The sequence below is a fragment of the Nerophis lumbriciformis genome, linkage group LG07 (assembly GCF_033978685.3).
Source record: "Nerophis lumbriciformis linkage group LG07, RoL_Nlum_v2.1, whole genome shotgun sequence".
Classification (NCBI taxonomy): domain Eukaryota; kingdom Metazoa; phylum Chordata; class Actinopteri; order Syngnathiformes; family Syngnathidae; genus Nerophis; species Nerophis lumbriciformis.
The window spans coordinates 47332472-47352062 of NC_084554.2; the positions used below are offsets into that span (position 1 = coordinate 47332472).

General features: G+C 41.9%; 1 protein-coding gene across 1 annotated transcript in view; it reads left to right on the forward strand.

Annotated features, from left to right (window-relative positions):
- LOC133609430 (sodium channel protein type 5 subunit alpha-like) overlaps nt 1-19591 on the forward strand; it is a 256288-nt gene that overhangs the window by 203217 nt on the left and 33480 nt on the right. Inside the window, exon 23 of the mRNA XM_061965007.1 lies at nt 4930-5053. Coding sequence (XP_061820991.1) covers nt 4930-5053 — 124 coding nt within the window. The remainder of the gene's footprint in view (nt 1-4929; nt 5054-19591) is intronic.

Sequence of the window (19591 nt, forward strand, 5' to 3'; positions counted from 1 at the left end):
ATAAAATAAAATAAATAAATATTGACTGTTGTTACCCAAAGTATATTAAGTGGGATTTTTCAGAAAAACAAATATATACAGTAACACAAAAACAACCTGTCTCTGTGATCACTATAGGTGTATAAATAATAATATAGTGTTAAATAAAATCAGGCATGAAACTGAACATAATACAGCTCTCCTAAAAGTGCACTTCTGCTGCTATTGGAACATCCTTCTGGGGTCCATCAGTGTGGCTTCCTCCAGGAATGACTCCACGACACTTTTCTTTAACCTTCAGGTTATGTACGGCCTGAACATGTTTCATCATGCTTGTTGTACTCCCCCCCCCTTACATGAGAGCGAAGCCTGGAAATAATTGCAGATAGCCGTTTCCTTGTCGTATTTTTTTGTGAAATGAAGCCATGCCTTTGTCATGTCTGTGTTGATCATGTTTTTGTTTGGCCATGTGCTGTTTGTTTTTTGGACACTTTCTTAGTTCCTAGTTGTTCACTCCCTTGTTTTGTTTCCATAGCAACCCATTAGGTTTCACCTGTCATGTCACGCACCTGTTTCACGTTTTGAGTCACGCACCTGTTGTTAATCATGTCTGTGTTATTTAAGCTTTTCATTTTCTGTTGGTCAGCGTGGCGACATCACATTTATGCTCTGCACCCGTTATCATCACTCTGCTTCATGCCATGTTCACAGTCCCATGCCAAGTAAGTTTTTGTTTCATGTTTACAGTTTTTTGCCTTTGTGCAAGTCTTTTGTTTTCATTAGCCAAGTTTTGTACCTCCGCCATTGTGCGCGCCTTTTGTTTGATCCCTTTTTGAGTTAAAATATTAAACATGTACTCACACTCACGTCTTGCCCGCGCCAATTTTCCGTTGCCTTCCGGAAAAACAAACCCCAAGGACCGAGTCTTGACAGCCTTGAGGCGTTTTTTCCGGTCCATTGTTGTTGCTGCTTCTGCCGCCTAATGACTGAGCTACGTCATTTCCTGGGACGTGCCACAGGGCATTTCCTGTGGGACGGGATTCGTCCCCAGGGATTCGAATAAAGAACCAACTCTTTTTCTTTACTATAGTGGCCTCGATAACGGGAACCGGTTCTCAAAAAGGGATTCCAGTCCATGGAATCGGTTCTTTTCTTATCGAACGGTTCTTTTCTTATCGAACAACCGGGAGAACCGGTTTCGAACATCATCCCTACACTCACACACACACACACACACACACACACACACACACACACACACACACACACACACACACACAGGAGGATGCTTGGAGCACAGCATTATGGTCCAGCATTTTCTCACACTGCAACATTGTGTGTGTGTGTGTGTGTGTGTGTGTGTGTGTGTGTGTGTGTGTGTGTGTGTGTGTGTGTGTGTGTGTGTGTGTGTGTGTGTGTGTGTGTGTGTGTGTGTGTGTGTGTGTGTGTGTGTGATGTCCACAGCAGGACATCGCTCTTTGCATTTAACTTGAAAAGACAGATTTGTGTCAGGCTCGTGTGTGTGTGTGTGTGTGTATGTGTGTGTGCGCAGCGTGTGTTGGTGTGTGTATGTGCGCGCGCGCGCGAGCTTGCTCAGTTGATTATCACGGGTCATCTTTAATCATCTCATGCACCTGCTCTCCGTTGGCTTCCAACTTCCTGGATGGAAGTCGGTGGTCTTACTTGTGTGGCAAACACAGTGAGCTGTTGTCCAATCAGGTGACAGGTTAAAGGTCACGTAACTTTCGGCTTGTAAACAGGAAGTGACAAGTTTGGTCCGTTTTGCCGAGTCCAATATGAGTCCCAGAAAGGCAACAGAACAGCGTAGAAAAGGGGGAGGAAATTACTTTGGAGTTTAGAAAATACTTTAATGGCCTACATTAATGGCGCTCAAAAGTATGGAAGAATCGACAAGGCAGGCCGTGTACCGCCCCAAGTTTTAACTGCAGACTTCTCTGGAAAAACACGCCAGAGCAGACTTATTTCACAGCGGAAGAAAAGACACTGCCTCTATTTCAATGCGCACACACGAAACTTCCCCCCGATTCCTCCTTTCTCTCCCTCTGTGTGCTTCTTTATTCAAGCTTCATTTATAAAGTGCTTTTCATACATAAAAGAAATGCAACGTGAAGTGCTTTACAAAGTTAAAAACAATACCCCGGTGACTAGGGGTGTAACGGTACACAAAAATTTCGGTTCGGTACGTACCTCGGTTCAGAGGTCACGGTTCGGTTCATTTTCAGTACAGTAAGAAAACGACAAAATATAAATTTTTTGGTTATTTATTTACCAAATTTGTAAACATTGGCTTTATCCTTTTAACATTGGGAACACTATAATAATTCTGCCCACGTTAATCAACATTAAACTGCCTCAAGTTGTTGCTCAGATTAAATAAAATGACAGTACTTTTCTTCTACATATAAAAAGTGCAACATTAAACAGTTTCAAGTCAACTCATCATGCTTAATTTATTACAGCATTTGGGAAGCCTGTAGTTGGTTTTTATTATGTAAATGTTATATTTTTATCAACATGTGATAGCAGGGACCCTGCCATTCAAAACTAGGCTGCTCCATTACTAATGATTAATGTAACTATAGTTGAAAAAATAGTACAATAGGAGAGACTACACACATACACACACACGCATACACACTGCAATATGAGCTAACGTTACGCTAAAAGCTAATTAGCCTTCACCTCAAGCCAGGACTGTGAGCGAGCTGAGCTACAGTTTAAGTTTCTAGAACGTCAACGGGCTCATAGTGATGTTACTAGTAGTTGACTGGGAGGTGTTTATTATAATTTGGGGAGAGTACGCTGCTTTATGCTCACCTGCTAAACACCTATCTGCTCGACGCTGAAGCACTGACTACATGCGCTCTGAATACGCACTGCTGATTGGCTGTTACCGCTTTTTGTGTAACCAATCAGATGGTTGTGTGGGTGGGACAATGCTGGGTGCTGAGACAGAGGCAGAAGAAGCAAAGTAGCTTGTTAAGACTTTAGCTTAGAAACTCGTTCGGTACACCCCCGTACCGAACCGAAGCCCCCGTACCGAAACGGTTCAATACAAAACACGTACCGTTACACCCCTACCGGTGACCCATATTCCCCATTATCACATACGTACGCACGGACACAGATACCAAACACACACACACACACAACATACACACATATTCAACTATATGGACCAATGATTGCATGGATGAGTACAGAGGAGACATGTGAGTAAACACTATCACATCTGCACCAGGAGGTCATCAGACCATGGCCACCCGGACGCTGACACAAAAGCGCCCCCACAAGCACGGCCGATAACCCCTGAGGCAGATGGCTCATCTGAGGAACGTTGGAAAATAAAAGTAATAAAAAATGTAAAATAGTAAGAACCATGTGTAGATATAGATAATAAAATACAAGTAAGACATATGAAAATTCAAACCTAGGGAGAGTCCCTATGACCTCAGAGCTTCAGCTGTCTTTCAGAAAGCAAACATAAGAACGAGCTTAAAAAGTAGATGTGTTTCTGTCAGGGGGGTTCAACTGTAGAACAGCTTGGATGATTCCTTAAAATGTTCCAGTTCCATTTACACATTTAAAAAAAACTTTAAGACCAATGTCTTGGAAAAATATATCACTCTTGAATCAACACAATAGTTAATACTATGATCAATGTTAATTAAAAACTAAATGTGGGATATAAATATAATGGAAGTATAATTGTTTGTATATAGTATATAATTGGTGCAAAGGTTTAACATGTGTACAAGGATATTTCACATGCCTTTACTGTGTATATAATTGAACAGTATTTATGTTGTGTACAATGTGTATTTATAATATGTTGTGAAAAGGAAATTTCATATTTTTTTTGGAAGCTCATCTCCTACTTGACTTTGTTTATAGGGTTAGGCGCAATAAGTGTTGAACTTCAGCCTAAACCCTTTCGGTCTGCAACATTTTTTTATATTTATTTATGAATGTACAACTGTTTGTTTATGAATGTTTATGTAAAACTGTTTGTTTATTTTGTTGACCATTGACCGAAGAAATAATAAACTAAACTAAACTAAGATTAATAGGGAAACAATATATATATATATATATATATATATATATATATATATATATATATATATATATATATATGTATATGTAAATAAATAATAAATAAATATAACTTAATAAAATATTGCATAACTAATAGGATCAAAAGTAAAATACAAATGACTTCAGTAATCAGCTCCTCCTTTAACCGTTGTAAAGTAAATGGATTTAACTTTTTAAAATGTTTACTACTGTAGCAATATGGTTGTTAAAGTTAAGGATTTGTGTGATTTCTGATAGTTTGTGAGGGCACCACAGGCAGCCCAGTTCAGCTTGTCACTGTTAATTTAGCTTGTTAATAAGGAGAAAGTTGACCCATCACCATACACACTACTGTGTAGCACTTTAGATTGTGTTCAACGTGTACAAACCTTGACTAAAATATGGACTTTTGTCGAGGCTGGAAGCATTATTCATGTTGACACTGTTTCTTATGGAGAAATTTCCTCCCCTTGACAAACCTTTCTATTGATGAACCCTGTTCAAGAACCAGTTAAGTTCATAAATCGAGGTTCCACTGTATTTTAAAGTTGTGGTTTACTGTAAGAGTATGTGCAGACAGCCAGGTGTGTTTGGAGGACTAGACATCTGTAGCGCCCTCCCTTAGTCTGCAGCAGGTGACATCTGACCCCCGTAGAGTGCAGGTGTTTCCTGACGAGACAGGTGGCAGGACACGCTTTGATTCGCCTAGTTGGACGTGAGACATCAAAAATGTTCTCCCACCTTCAAACAACATTATATATAGTGCACGTCGGCCTTTGGGCGCACGTGCACAACAGTCTTGTTGTGGTCGGCGGCACGTGCGTGCAACACGTGATGATGTCGTGTTGTCAGCAGAAAGAAGACGTCAGCCTGTCGGAGGGCAGCACGGTGGACCTGAGGAAGCCCGGAGAGGAGGACGACGAGTACTCGGAAATGGCCGAAGAGGCGATGGACCCCGAGAACTGCTTCCCTGACTGTAAGCAGCGCCCGCCCGCACTGGAACACGTGACATACACACAGGCCTGTTATGCATGATGCTAGCAATGCTATTAGCGCTGTGCTTCTCAAAGAGTGGGGCGACGTGATGTGTGTGTGTGGGGGGAGTTTACTTAGAGACCAGGGAAAAAAACCTCAAGCAACGCACATATTACGACATGCAACGAGGGAGGAGGGGCGTGCATCCGGCCCGAAGCTGCTGTCACCAGGGGCGCTGCGCCGTTTCCCGTCCTACCGCGTGGGGTAAGCGTAGAAGGCAAGGGATGGGGTACATTGGTGTGTGTGGCGTTTATTTTCCGTGGATGCGTGTTTGTGTAGGCCTACAAAGTGTCTCTGTTCGGCGATAACACAGCCAGTCAGTCCAACAAAAGTCGACAAACAACAAGTGCGTGTCCATGAGAGACAGGGAAGGAGTTTGTTAAATCTCGTCCTTTTAGGGAAATCTCAAAGCAACGACCTTGCCAGGGAAAACAATCCAGATTAGAATGTTTCGTGTTTGAGGGATCAAAAACTAATTTAAACTTTTCACGCTAATTGTCTATTTCTGCTACTCAAATTCATCATACTTGCTGGGATTTAGTCCAAATTCACAAAAGTCTGAGTCCCCGCCGATCTGCCCGCATCCCCCAATCATTTGTGGCAGCTTCGTGGTACTTTGAACGGCTGCCAGCGTCTTCCAATTTGTCGATCCATCAGGGCAACGCTTACTCCAATCAACCGATGTCCTGCTATCATGTCTCCGAATAGTTTGATGTCTTCAACGTCCTCGACTGAACGGGTCGCCAGGCACGCGGCACTCCACTTCTCCCAAAAGTCTGTCCTGTATCCAACAACAACCTTCCCGTCAGGACAGGCAGGTTCACCCCTTAACCTGAGATCTTGTCAATTTTGTTGACAGGCAAGTTGATTAATTCCATTGTTTGGATTTTGGAGAGCAGTGCAACGACTAAAAGAAAGTTAAGACAAGATAAAACATAGAAGCAAGTGGGAGTGATAAGGGAAAGGCTCTGCTTTCGATGAGTGCCGGAGAGAAATCGATGGGTGGTGGAGAGAAATCGATGAGTGCCGTAGAGAAATCAGATGTCGGGGAAAGGAGGTGTGTGACAGTAAAAAGAAGAAATCAATGAGTGCCCGAGAGAAATTGTTGAATGCCGGAGAGAAATCAGGTGTCGGGTAAAGGGGGTGCATGACAGAAAAAAGAAGAAATTGATGAGTGCCCGAGAGAAATCGATGAGAGCCCGAGAGAAATCGATGAGTGCCCGAGAGAAATTGACGAGTGCCCGAGAGAAATCGATGAGTGCCCGAGAGAAATCGATGAGTGCCCGAGAGAAATCGATGAGTGCCCGAGAGAAATCGATGAGTGGCCGAGAGAAATCGATGAGTGCCGGAGAGAAATCGATGAGTGCCCGAGAGAAATCGATGAGTGCCAGAGAGAAATTGATGAATGCCAGGGAATCAATCATGCTGGGAATGCCAGGGAATCAGGTGTCGGGTAAAGGGGGTGCGTGACAGAAAAAAGAAGAAATCGATGAGTGCCAAAGAGAATTCGATGAGTGCTCGAGAGAAATCGATGAGTGCCCGAAAGAAATTGATGAGTGCCCGAGAGAAATTGATGAGTGCCCGAGAGAAATCGATGAGTGCCCAAGAGAAATCGATGAGTGGCCGAGAAAAATCGATGAGTGGCCGAGAGAAATCGATGAGTGCCCGAGAGAAATCGGTGAGTGCCCGAGAGAAATCGGTGAGTGCCCGAGAGAAATCGATGAGCGCCCAAGAGAAATCGATGAGTGCCAGAGAGAAATTGATGAATGCCGTAGAGAAATTTAGGTGTCGGATAAACGGGGTGCGTTACAGATAAAGGAAGAAATCGATGAGTGCCAAAGAAAAATCGATGAGTGCCGAAGAGAAATCGATGAGTGCCCGAGAGAAATCGATGAGTGCTCGAGAGAAATCGAAGAGTGCCGAGAGAAATCGGTGAATGCTGGAGAGAAATCGATGAGTGCCAGAGAGAAATTGATGAATGCCGGAGAGAAATCAGGTGTCGGGTAAAGGGGGTGCGTGACAGAAAAAAGAAGAAATCGATGAGTGCTGAAGAGAAATCGATGAGTGCCCGAGAGAAATCGATGAATGCCGTAGAGTAAATCAGGTGTCGGCGAAAGGGGGTGCGTGACGGAAAAAAGAAGAAATCGATGAGTGCCAGAGAGAAATGATGAGTGCCCGAGAGAAATCGATGAGTGCCCAAGAGAAATCGATGAGTGCCAGAGAGAAATCGATGAATGCCGTAGAGAAATCAGGTGTCGGGTAAAGGGGGTGCGTGACAGAAAAAAGAAGAAATCGATGAGTGCCACAGAAAAATCGATGAGTGCCGAAGAGAAATCGATGAATACCAGAGAGAAATCAGGTGTCAGGGGGAAAAGGGGGTTCGTGAGAGGCAATAGCGTAATAGCATCTTTATTGTTAGTAAAGAACCATCTTGACACATACAAATAAAAAAATGAACATGAACCTTAGGGGTGGCTTGAAAATGTGACAGAAATAATTAAGAACCACTTTTTTAGAATGTTGTCATGTGATCAAAGACCATGGGACCAAAATGAAGAAGCGGGTTGTGTTTGTTGTCGAGTCAACTAGTTAGCTATGACGCAAATGGCTGACTTGTGTGGCGTCACTAACCAGCGTCCCCTCCCCCGCTCGCCCCCATACCATCATCATGAGATTTATGCTTGGGATCCAGGTGAACGTAGCACCTGGCTTCCCTCCTGACTCAGCGGGTCCGGAGGACGTTTGTCTTCACGCGGTGACCACGCTCAGGCTTCTGACTTCACACTTTACACTTGTGCTTGCATTTTTCTATTTGGTCCACTTGGTTCAGCGGGACCGTGAGGGCCGAGAGGCTCCGACAGAATCGGGCCATCCAGCTGGGAACGCCACATTTTTAGCCGCAGTGACTCTCTTGGTGCAAAAAAAAAGAAGCACGTACGAGGTGCACAACGGGAGGTTTAACAAGTGAATGGACCACCAGAACCACCCCGGATTTGATGCTTCCTCTTTGGGCCTGTAAATACATTGCACTAGAAAACAGATGTTGCGTGGCACGGCGCCGCCTGCTGGCACCGCTGGGGCCGCGTCCTGGCTCGAACCCCGCCGCCCGTCACACCGGATCAGTACCGGCAGTACGCTGACTCAGCCCTGGTTCTCCGGTACCGAGGGAGCCTCTCAGAGCAGGCCAGCTGCTCGTGTAAAAAAACAAAACAAGCAGACCATCTGTCAGGCTGTGGTTTTTGGGGGCGTGGCCAAGCCAACTCCATTTTTGAAAATACCAATCTGCATATTTCTTATTTCGCTCTCTGTTTCTTCACCTGTTATCTTATTAGGTTCTTTAGGAATTAGAGGAAAGCAAACTCCCTTATTTGTTTTGATTTTATGTTGTTTTTATAATTAGTTGCTATTAGATTATGTAATAAAACTATTTTTAAAGTAAAAAATTTGTCACGTCACCATTATACTTTTTAATTAATTAATTCCAATGGTTTCACGAAACTATACAATGTCTTGTCATTTAACATTGCCGATTTTTTACAAATTATTTCAGAAATAAACAATAACAGTGATGTCATTATATTAGGGAAAAAAAATTAAAAATAAGTACAAGAAACAATTATTTATAAAATAATGGTACTACTAAAAAAGAAGTTTTGTCACAGTTTACTTGCTTTTATTTTTTTTTAATTTCTGAATTTTTTTGCATCTTAACAAGCCACGAAAATGTGACTTTCTTCTTTTTTAAGTGTGAACGGTGGAGAGGTCCCCCAGGAGGTGATCTAGTGATCGCTTCCTGTAGCTCCTTGATGCCGAGGAATACCGTATTTTTCCGAGTATAAGTCGCTCCGGAGTATAAGTCGCACCGGCCGAAAATGCATAATAAAGAAGGAAAAAAACATATATAGGTCGCACTGGAGTACAAGTCGCATTTTTGGGGGAAATTTATTTGATAAAAGCCAACACCAAGAATAGACATTTGAAAGGCAATTTAAGATAAATAAAGAATAGTGAACAACAGGCTGAATAAGTGTACGTTATATGAGGCATAAATAACCAACTGGTATGTTAACGTAACATATTATGGTAAGAGTCATTCAAATAACTATAACATATAGAACATGCTATACGTTTACCAAACAATCTGTCACTCCTAATCGCTAAATCCCATGAAATCTTATACGTCTAGTCTCTTACGTGAATGAGATAAATAATATTATTTGATATTTTACGCTAATGTGTTAATCATTTCACACATAAGTCGCTCCTGAGTATAAATCGCACCCCCGGCCAGACTATGAAAAAAACTGCGACTTATAGTCCGAAAAATACGGTATTCATCCATCTTGCTATGGTTTGGATCGTCTGCTGCTCCTGAGCCAGTGCAGGACGGATGAATATATACAATATTTGGGTACTTTTTCTAATAATGTCTATACTGTAAACCTTGAGTTGTTAAAGCCCAAGTGCACCTCTCTCAAGCGTGCATGTGAGTGTGGCTGAGTGGATGTGTGCCTGTATGAAGGGTCTGAGTAAGCAAAGTATGATTGTCAAATGTGATTTAAAATTCAATAAAATATATTTACCAAAAAAAAAAAGAAGAAGAAAAACTGAAACATTTGTGAATGAGGGCTATACAAATAAAATGTAACTGATTGATCATGCTAATTGTACAACATATATTTCATAATTAAATAGTAGAGATGTCTGATAATATCAGGCTGCCGATATTATCGGCCGATAAATGCTTTAAAATGTAATATCGGAAATTATCGGCATCGGTTCGAAAATTATCGGTATCGGTTTCAAAAAGTAAAATGTATGACATTTTAAAACGCCGCTGTGTACACGGACGTATTGAGAAATACAGAGCGCCAATAATACTTAAAGGCACTGCCTTTGCGTGCCGGCCCAGTCACATAATACCTACGGCTTTTCACACACACAAGTGAATGCAAAGCATACTTGGTCAACAGCCATACAGGTCACACTGAGGGTGGCCGTATAAACAAGTTTAACACTGTTACAAATATGCGCCACACTGTGAACCCACACCAAACAAGAATGACAAACACATTTCGGGAGAACATCCGCACCGTAACACAACAGAACAAATACCCAGAACCCCTTGCAGCACTAACTCTTCCGGGACGCTACAATATACACCCTCCGCAACCCCCTTACCCCCCACCCCAACCCCGCCCACCTCAACCTCCTCATGCTCTCTCAGGGAGAGCATGTCCCAAATTCCAAGCTGCTGTTTTGAGGCATGTTAAAAAAAATAATGCACTTTGTGACTTCAATAATAAATATGGCAGTGCCATGTTGGCATTTTTTTTCCATAACTTCAGTTGATTTATTTTGGAAAACCTTGTTACATTGTTTAATATATCACAACAAAATTCGGCGTAATAATGTGTTAATTCCACAACTGTATATATTGGTATCGGTTGATATCGGAATCGGTAATTAAGAGTTGGACAATATCGGGATATCGGCAAAAAAGCCATTATCGGACATCTCTATTAAATAGTGATGACTTACTTACCTATGCTTTTTGTACCTTAAAAATAATGTCTGTTTGAAGCATAAGTAAACATTAGACATTTAATGTACAATAAGAGAGCATGTATTTTATGTTTGCAAAGTGCAGCAAGTGTGTGTGTGTGTGTGTGTGTGTGTGTGTGTGTGTGTGTGTGTGTGTGTGTGTGTGTGTGTGTGTGTGTGTGTGTGTGTGTGAAGCCATCTGGAGCTTGCAGAGGCCTCCACACTTGGCAGGACGTCCAGCCGCCGCCGGCTTGCTCTGTGCGTGCACTCTACATGGTCTGCGCTGGTTGGGTTTGGAGAGGGCACGCGATGTTCTTCATCATCCACATCATCGCCATCATCAGTCGAGGCAAAATTAACGCGTAGACGCAGGAAAAGTGTGTATAGTTGTCCACAAAGTCTGCTGTGAAGACAAAACATTCTGCAGGTTGGCTGATCAGCTGGTGTGTGTGTGTGTGTGTGTGTGTGTGTGTGTGTGTGTGTGTGTGTGTGTGTGTGTGTGTGTGTGTGTGTGTGTGTGTGTGTGTGTGTGTGTTGCGAGACGCCACTAATTATTCACGTTGCAGGCAGAAAGGTCAGCTGAGCGGGAAAATCCCAGCAAGTGTTGAGCAAGCGTTCAGATAAGTGAAGGTCACGATGTTGTTTTTCTTCTTGTGATGAAGAGCGGCACACTCGCCGCCAGCGTCGCGGCGCTCTCTGCTGAGCTCTGCTGATTTGCTGCAAGTTTGCACTTTTTAGACCTCCCCCCCCCCCCACGCCGTTCCTCATGCATGATGGTTTGCTACCATCTCTTCTCCGCTGGACCCAAAGTTTGTTGCTCAGTTGCAGGCCATGACTGAATACGTGGAGCGACCCGGTCCTCCGCCACCAGGGCGACAACCCTTCTCAGCAGTGCTAAGCTAATGTTAGCGTCGACAGAGTGATTTGCTGTTGGCGCCCTCGTTTATGTTATCTTCGCCGACACACGTGCAGAAAGATCAAATGTATTTGCTCGCATGCAAAGCGAGGGACCCACTGAACCTTGTTGGCACACGCACACACATTCTTGTATTTGTTACCTTCTTGAGACCTCTGAATAATGCCTACCTCTTTAGGACCACCCTTTCTAGATATATAAAGATTTGTATTTACAACATTAATAATATATACATATGATGCAAAAAAAAAAAAGCTTGTTGTGAAAAATGAGTTGCAATTACACATGCAAAAGGTCACAATTTCACAAGAAAAACGTAGAATTTGGGCAGTGTTATAATAAAAGTCGTCATTTTACTCAACCCAAGTCAAAATTTTACAAGAAAAACTGAACATTTCTGCAATATTATGACAAAAGTTGGAACTCAATAAAAGTCGCAATTTTACAGGAAAAATCGTAACATTTTGGCAGTGTTATAAAAAGAGTCGTCATTTTACTCAACAAAAGTCGCAATTTTATAAGAAAACTTACAAAACTTGGCGATATTATAAAAATAACTGGAATTTTACTTGGCAAAATGATGACAAAATAATCAAAAAATTTCACTATTTTACAAGAACAAAAAACTATTTGGCAATATTGTGATAAAAGTCAGAATTTTACATGACAAATGTCACCATTTTGCATGAAAAAGTATTACATTTACATTTAAAAAAAGGAATAATTTTAAGAGAAAACATTGCAATATTACAGAAACAGAAAGAATATGAGAAATCGTTTCCAATTTTATAAGAAAAAAGTCGACATTGTCAGGACGTGGACTATGGCGCAGTTTCCTGCATGGATTGCTTTCCCGAGATGCAAAACAACTGGACTGGACATCGGATGAAGGTAGATACATGATTTAATTATTACTATGAAAAGAACCAGGGCCGGCCCGTGGCATAGGCCGTATAGGCAAATGCTAAGGGCGCCGTCCATCAGGGGGCGCCACGCCAGTGCCACAAATGTTGGAGAAAAAAAAAAAGAAAAAAAAAGTTGGTACTATTATTTCTAAATACAAAAAATAATCCCACGTTAATTAAAATGCAAAGTAAAGCCTATTTAATAGAAATATTATTTGTTACAACATTACGCCCCCCTCCCTTCCCCCGCACGGTGCGTCCCCTCCCTTCCCATATCATGACTCTTTTTGTGGACGTCACCACATCAAAAAATCAACACAAGATGTCAAAACGGCCAAAACTGTCAGGTGCCCTGGGAAGAAAAAAGAGAAAAGAAGAGGAGAAACGAGAAAAAGACAGTTAGCAGGTAGGTAACGTTAGCCTACATGAAATTATTTGTCTGTTACAGAATGTGATAGTAACCTGGCTTTTTAGCATTAAGCTAATTTTACATGATTCGGCAATTGCTAATCAGTAAATAGCTAGTTCTGTTTTAACGTCGGGTTAATATTGTGGAGGGTCTAAATTGTTATGGAAAATAATAATGTAACGTTAGGTAATTACAGTACTCCCACCTTACATTCCTCAGGGACATTTTTATTAGATCTTTTAAGCAGGTGTTTTTTGTTTACATTGTTATTGCCTTCTGGTTAGCTAATGTTTGCCACTTTTCCACCCCTTTATATATTAGGTATAGTTGTAAGTAAAAAAAAAAGGTCAAAGACAAAGCTATTCGGTTTCTTGTGAGTATATACACTTCACTGCCGATGTGGGGGGGCGCCACCTAAAATCTTGCCTAGGGCGCCAGATTGGTTAGGGCCGGGCCTGAAAAGAACCAACAAAAGGCGTTCACAAGGCGGAGATACAAACTTGGATAAGAAACAAAAACTAGCACAAAGGCAGAAACTATGAACATGAAACAAAACTCGCTAACTGTGACATGAAAAAACAAAACTTACGTTGCATGGCATGAAGCATAAACTATGAACAGGCATGAGTATCAGAAGTAGTAACATATGTAATGTCGCCAGGCCGACTGCCTGGCAACTACAAGCTTAAATAGTCATGACATGATTAACACCAGGTGCGTGAGTCCAAAACGTGAAACAGGTGAAACTAATAAGTTGTCATGGAAACAAAACAAACAGGAACTAAAAAGAGTCCAAAACCCAAACAGAACATAGCCAAACAAAAACATGATCAACAGACATGACAGACATATGAGAAAAAGACTTTTAAAAGGTTTTTAATCTTCATTATTTACTTCAGGTTATTACAGTATGTCTCTATATACATATTTGTTTTTTTTAATTAATTTTGGCCAAAGGGGGCACAATTCAATTTCTTACACACACTTATTACTTATGTTGGCCAGAGGGGGAGCACTTCACATTTTTACACACACTTGTTATTTCATATGTTAACCAGAGGGGGAGCACTTTTGAAACCGACACAGTAAATTTGAAAAATCCCTCCTTTTTGGGACCACCCTCATTTTGACAGATTTCACCACCAGGGATGCTAATGAGACATTCTCTATTAGATGCAATGGTTTTCTGTATTGGGACCATGATTTATGTCATCACTTGTTCACACCTCCCCATGTGGAAGGTACCTTTCCTTGTTGATGTCTCAAGAAGGGTAGAAATACAAGAACACACACACGTGCAGTGCCAGCATCGTTAGATTTTCTGCTTCATTAGGCCTCTAAATGCCACCTCTTCGGCTTAATGTGACGCCACACACACCATCGCGTGTGTGTGTGTGGGATTTAGTGACGTGTGCCACAGTGCCCATGAGCGACACATGTGCTAGTCCCGTTCAGACTGGACCCTGGTCCTGAATGAAGAGCCGAGTGGGTTGCATGTAAAGATGGGATTTATGGCTCTTTGGAGGAAACCGGATCTTGAGTGGCCGTTCCTTTCAAAGACTGGCTGCTTATTATATTTATACAGTCTTGGTCAAAAGTTGACATACACTTGTAAAGAACATAATGTCATGGCTGTCTTGAGTTTCCAATCATTTGTACAACTCTTTATTTTTTTGTGATAGAATGATTGGAGCACATACTTGTTGGTCACAAAAAACATTCATGAAGTTTGGTTCTTTTATGAATTTATTATGGGTCTAATGAAAATGTGACCGGGCCTCTCCCGAAAATCTCCCGGGACAAATATTCTCCCGAAAATCTCCCGATTTTCAGCCGGAGCTGGAGGCCACGCCCCCTCCAGCTCCATGCGCACCTGAGTGAGGACAGCCTTTTTTCACGTCCGCTTTCCCACGATATAAACAGCGTGCCTGCCCAATCACGTTATTCCATACGAGGCGTCCGGCATACCGCCGATGAGCATGGTGCAGATCCGTGTTGGCGCACACGTTGCCAAAGCCGACGCTGGTCAGGCTGCTGAGGGTGAAGTAGAGGGCGGCGATGTACGAGCTGCGCACCGACGGGCCGCCGACCGTGTTGTTGACGTAGGGCATCTCCAGGCGTTTGCCCAGCTCATGGAGCCATCCTTGGGGAAGAGACGGGAGGACAACAGGGTGACCAGAACTAAATCATCCAGACTAGAGATAAATTGTATTATTATGTTTATCTTACCTAAAAATAAATAATTTTTTTTAAACTAAATACATTTTTACTATATTTTGCTAAAAACATCAAAATTGATTGTATTTTTATTTGTATTTTTTCTGACTCCTTATTACATCCAGCCATAGAATTATACATTAAAATAAACATATTTGAAAAAATTAATTTTAAATGATCATAATAATTCATTTAAAATGACCATATTTAATTATTAAAATAATTGCTTGTTTATCAACAACTTTAGCATTTTATTCATTACATTTTGAAGCTCTCAGAAGCCAAGTTATGTTATATTCCTTAAGATTTACTTATGCAAGTTTGAAGTATCAATTATCTAAACACAGTTTTGTTTGCAAGTGAGGAGCATTATTTACAATCTGGAATAAACTTTTGAGCTCACGGCAGCCGCTGATGTCACAAGCTGTTAGAGCGCCCTCTGATCACGGCACCGCTACAAATACAAACCCCGTTTCCATATGAATTGGGAAATTGTGTTAGATGTAAATATAAACGGAATACAATGATTTGCAAATCCTTTTCAACCCATATTCAATCGAATGCACTACAAAGACAAGATATTTGATGTTCAAACTCATAAACTTTTTTTTTTTTTTTTGCAAATAATAATTAACTTAGAATTTCATGGCTGCAACACGTGCCAAAGTAGTTGGGAAAGGGCATGTTCACCAATGTTCCCTCTAATTTTTCATGTGTCTGAGCAAACGCTCAAACTCCCTGAGCATTCCTTGGACGACATGTGAGCAACATCAGACATGCACGCTGTCGCCACCCCAGCATCACACCTGTACCAAAGCTGACATCATAACAAGTTCAATGTTTTATTAATCAAATAACAGCAGTTATTTCCATTATACTATTTTCTAATCTAAATGATTAATGAATCTAAATGGAAATTTAAAAAAAAGTTTTCAGGAGCTGTTGTTGTATGTCTTGGGGGTTGCTGTAAAATAATTTAAGACATGCACCCCTTCAGAGGTCAATATTTGTTCCCCTTGAAATATTCACATTTAGCACAATGAGATGTGGGCTGTAGCACAAACATGGGATATAGTGGATAACGTGTCCAATGTTCCCTCTAATTTTTCATGTGTGTGAGCAAACGCACAAACACTCTGAGCATTCAGTGGAATACAGACGTGCACACTGTGGTCATACCAGCAGCACATTTGTCTCAAACCTGACATAACAATTTAAATGTCTTATTATTATAATCAAGTGACTACTCAATTTCAAGAGATTATTTTATAATGGGACGGCGTGGCGAAGTTGGTAGAGTGGCCGTGTCAGCAATCGGAGGGTTGCTGGTTACTGGGGTTCAATCCCCACCTTCTACCATCCTAGTCACGTCCGTTGTGTCCTTGGGCAAGACACTTCACCCCTTGCTCCTGATGGCTGCTGGTTAGCGCCTTGCATGGCAGCTCCCGCCATCAGTGTGTGAATGTGTGTGTGAATGGGTGAATGTGGTAATACTGTCAAAGCGCTTTGAGTACCTTGAAGGTAGAAAAGCGCTATACAAGTATAACCCATTTATCATTTATTATCATTTAATATATGTGATTTGGCCCACTTAGATATTGTTTTTTTTTAATCAGCTATGCCATAGTATTTTATGCCTGGGTGGGGGTCCTGCTTTGGAAATATTGTGTACCCCTTTCAGAGATCACATTTAGTTCCCCTTAAAACATTCACATGTTGCATGAGATGAAGTGTTTATTAACTTTCTGTCCGTAAAATAAATATTGTTATTAGCAATTATGTAGCCCTGTAACATCATTTCATGATTAATATCCAAAAAATAGAATTCTTAACCAATGACAGTAGAATAAGCACACATCTGATTGAGGAGTCATAGTAAAACGACCTGAAATTTACACTTTACGTGTAGTGTTGGAGTTGTCCAACTTTTTGTGTGGCCATAAACGCACCAGTGGCTAATTGCCATAGTGTATGTGTTGGTGCAGGTGAGAGAGAGCAAGCGGCTGCTGTTGATATAACAGATGACAAAAAGTTGCTTTTGGCTTGGTTTGTACGGTAGACAATGACCAGTTTTGCTAGATAAAAGTATTTTACACATTGTTTTGCTGTGGTTATGGCCGACAAACAATTTCGCTAAATAAAGGGACCGATGGAATTCTTGTCCTCTTCTAAGTGTCTCCACTCTCCACATACGTTACAATAATTGAAGTGTTGACAAACATTGTTTTATCTGTTGTGGCCGCCTTTCGTCACCTGTTACTCACAGTTGCATTGCAAAATCATACAAAACAAACGATTTGTTTATTTTGTTTAGAGTGGGATTTGATTTGTTGCGCAGCATAGATTTGCTGTGCGCAGAGGACGCGTGAGCATTGCGCAGGTGCGCACCTTAGAGGGAACGTTGATGTTCACCACTGTGTTACATGGCCTTTCCTTTTAACAACACTCAGTAAACATTTGGGAACTGAGGAGACACATTTTGTAAGCTTCTCAGGTGGAATTCTTTCTCATTCTTGCTTGATGTACAGCTTAAGTTGTTCAACAGTCCGTGCTATTTCAGGCTTCATAATGCGCCACACATTTTCAACGGGAGACAGGTTTGGACTACAGGCAGGCCAGTCTAGTACCCGCACTCTTTTCCTATGAAGCCACGTTGATGTAACACGTGGCTTGGCATTGTCTTGCTGAAATAAGCAGGGGCGTCCATGGTAACGTTGCTTGGATGGCAACATATGTTGCTCCAAAACCTGTATGTACCTTTCAGCATTAATGATGCCTTCACAGATGTGTAAGTTACCCATGTCTTGGGCACTAATACACCCCCATACCATCACACATGCTGGCTTTTCAACTTTGCGCCTATAACAATCCGGATGGTTCTTTTCCTCTTTGGTCCGGAGGACACGACGTCCACAGTTTCCAAAAACAATTTGAAATGTGGACTCGTCAGACCACAGAACCCTTTTCCACTTTGTATCAGTCCATCTTAGATGAGCTCAGGCCCAGCGAAGCCGACGGCGTTTCTGGGTGTTGTTGATAAACGGTTTTCGCCTTGCATAGGAGAGTTTTAACTTGCACTTACAGATGTAGCGACCAACTGTAGTTACTGACAGTGGGTTTCTGAAGTTTTCCTGAGCCCATGTGGTGATATCCTTTACACACTGATGCAGCTTGTTGATGCAGTACAGCCTGAGGGATCGAAGGTCACGGGCTTAGCTGATTACGTGCAGTGATTTCTCCAGATTCTCTGACCCTTTTGATGATATTACGGACCGTAGATGGTGAAATCCCTAAATTCCTTGCAATAGCTGGTTGAGAAAGGTTTTTCTTAAACTGTTCAACAATTTGCGCACGCATTTGTTGACAAAGTGGTGACCCTCGCCCCATTCTTGTTTGTGAATGACTGAGCATTTCATGGAATCTACTTTTATACCCATTCATGGCACCCACCTGTTCCCATTTTGCATGTTCACCTGTGGGATGTTCCAAATAATTGTTTGATGAGCATTCTTTAACTTTATCAGTATTTATTGCCACCTTTCCCAACTTCTTTGTCACGTGTTGCTGGCATCAAATTCTAAAGTTAATGATTATTTGCAAAAAAAAAAAATGTTTATCAGTTTGAACATCAAATATGTTGTCTTTGTAGCATATTCAACTGAATATGGGTTGAAAAGGATTTGCAAATCATTGTATTCCGTTTGTATTTACATCTAACACAATTTCCCAACTCATATGGAAACGGGGTTTGTAGTTTGTCTGCGTTAGCGCTTGTAATAACAAAATCACTAATACTTGGTTAGTATTTAAATAGCAAAATGTAAAAGGAGTATTGTTGGCGCTTTTTAATGGTTATTTATTGGGTTTTATAGGCCAAATGGAGGAGCTCCCAATCGCTTCTCATCGTTCACTTAAGAGGTGTTCAAAATACCCGATTCGTTCGCAAATGTCCCATGTCCAGTCGCATGCTGGTGGCGTGTGTGTGTGTGTGTGTGTGTGTGTGTGTGTGTGTGTGTGTGTGTGTGTGTGTGTGTGTGTGTGTGTGTGTGTGTGTGTGTGTGTGTGTGTGTGTGTCGCCAGTCACGATCAGTCACCTTGCAGGGCATCCATCGATCAACAGCGTTTTCTGAGCGGCGCTCGATGGCGGTCGATGCGGCGAGCGAAGGAGGCGTCGGCGCCGTGTTGATTTAATGAAGCGTTTAGCGCGGCGCTCAATACGGGCGAGCGAAGGGGATTTCTGTCACGCTCAACAAGTGTGCTGATTGAGTGCTGGATCTTTAAATCAGTGAAGCCAATTAGTAACCGTGGCAACAGGCGGCTTTAATTACAGGGCGCAATCAGCGGGGTGGGGGTGTGCCCACAGGAAGCCTTTAGTGATGTCACAAATGCTGGGCGCTTGTTTTTTCTTCAGGCCTGCCGGTGACCATGGTAACTGGGCAGCCATGTTGGAAGACTGCGTCTCAGTCAATACACATACGAGTACTTTTT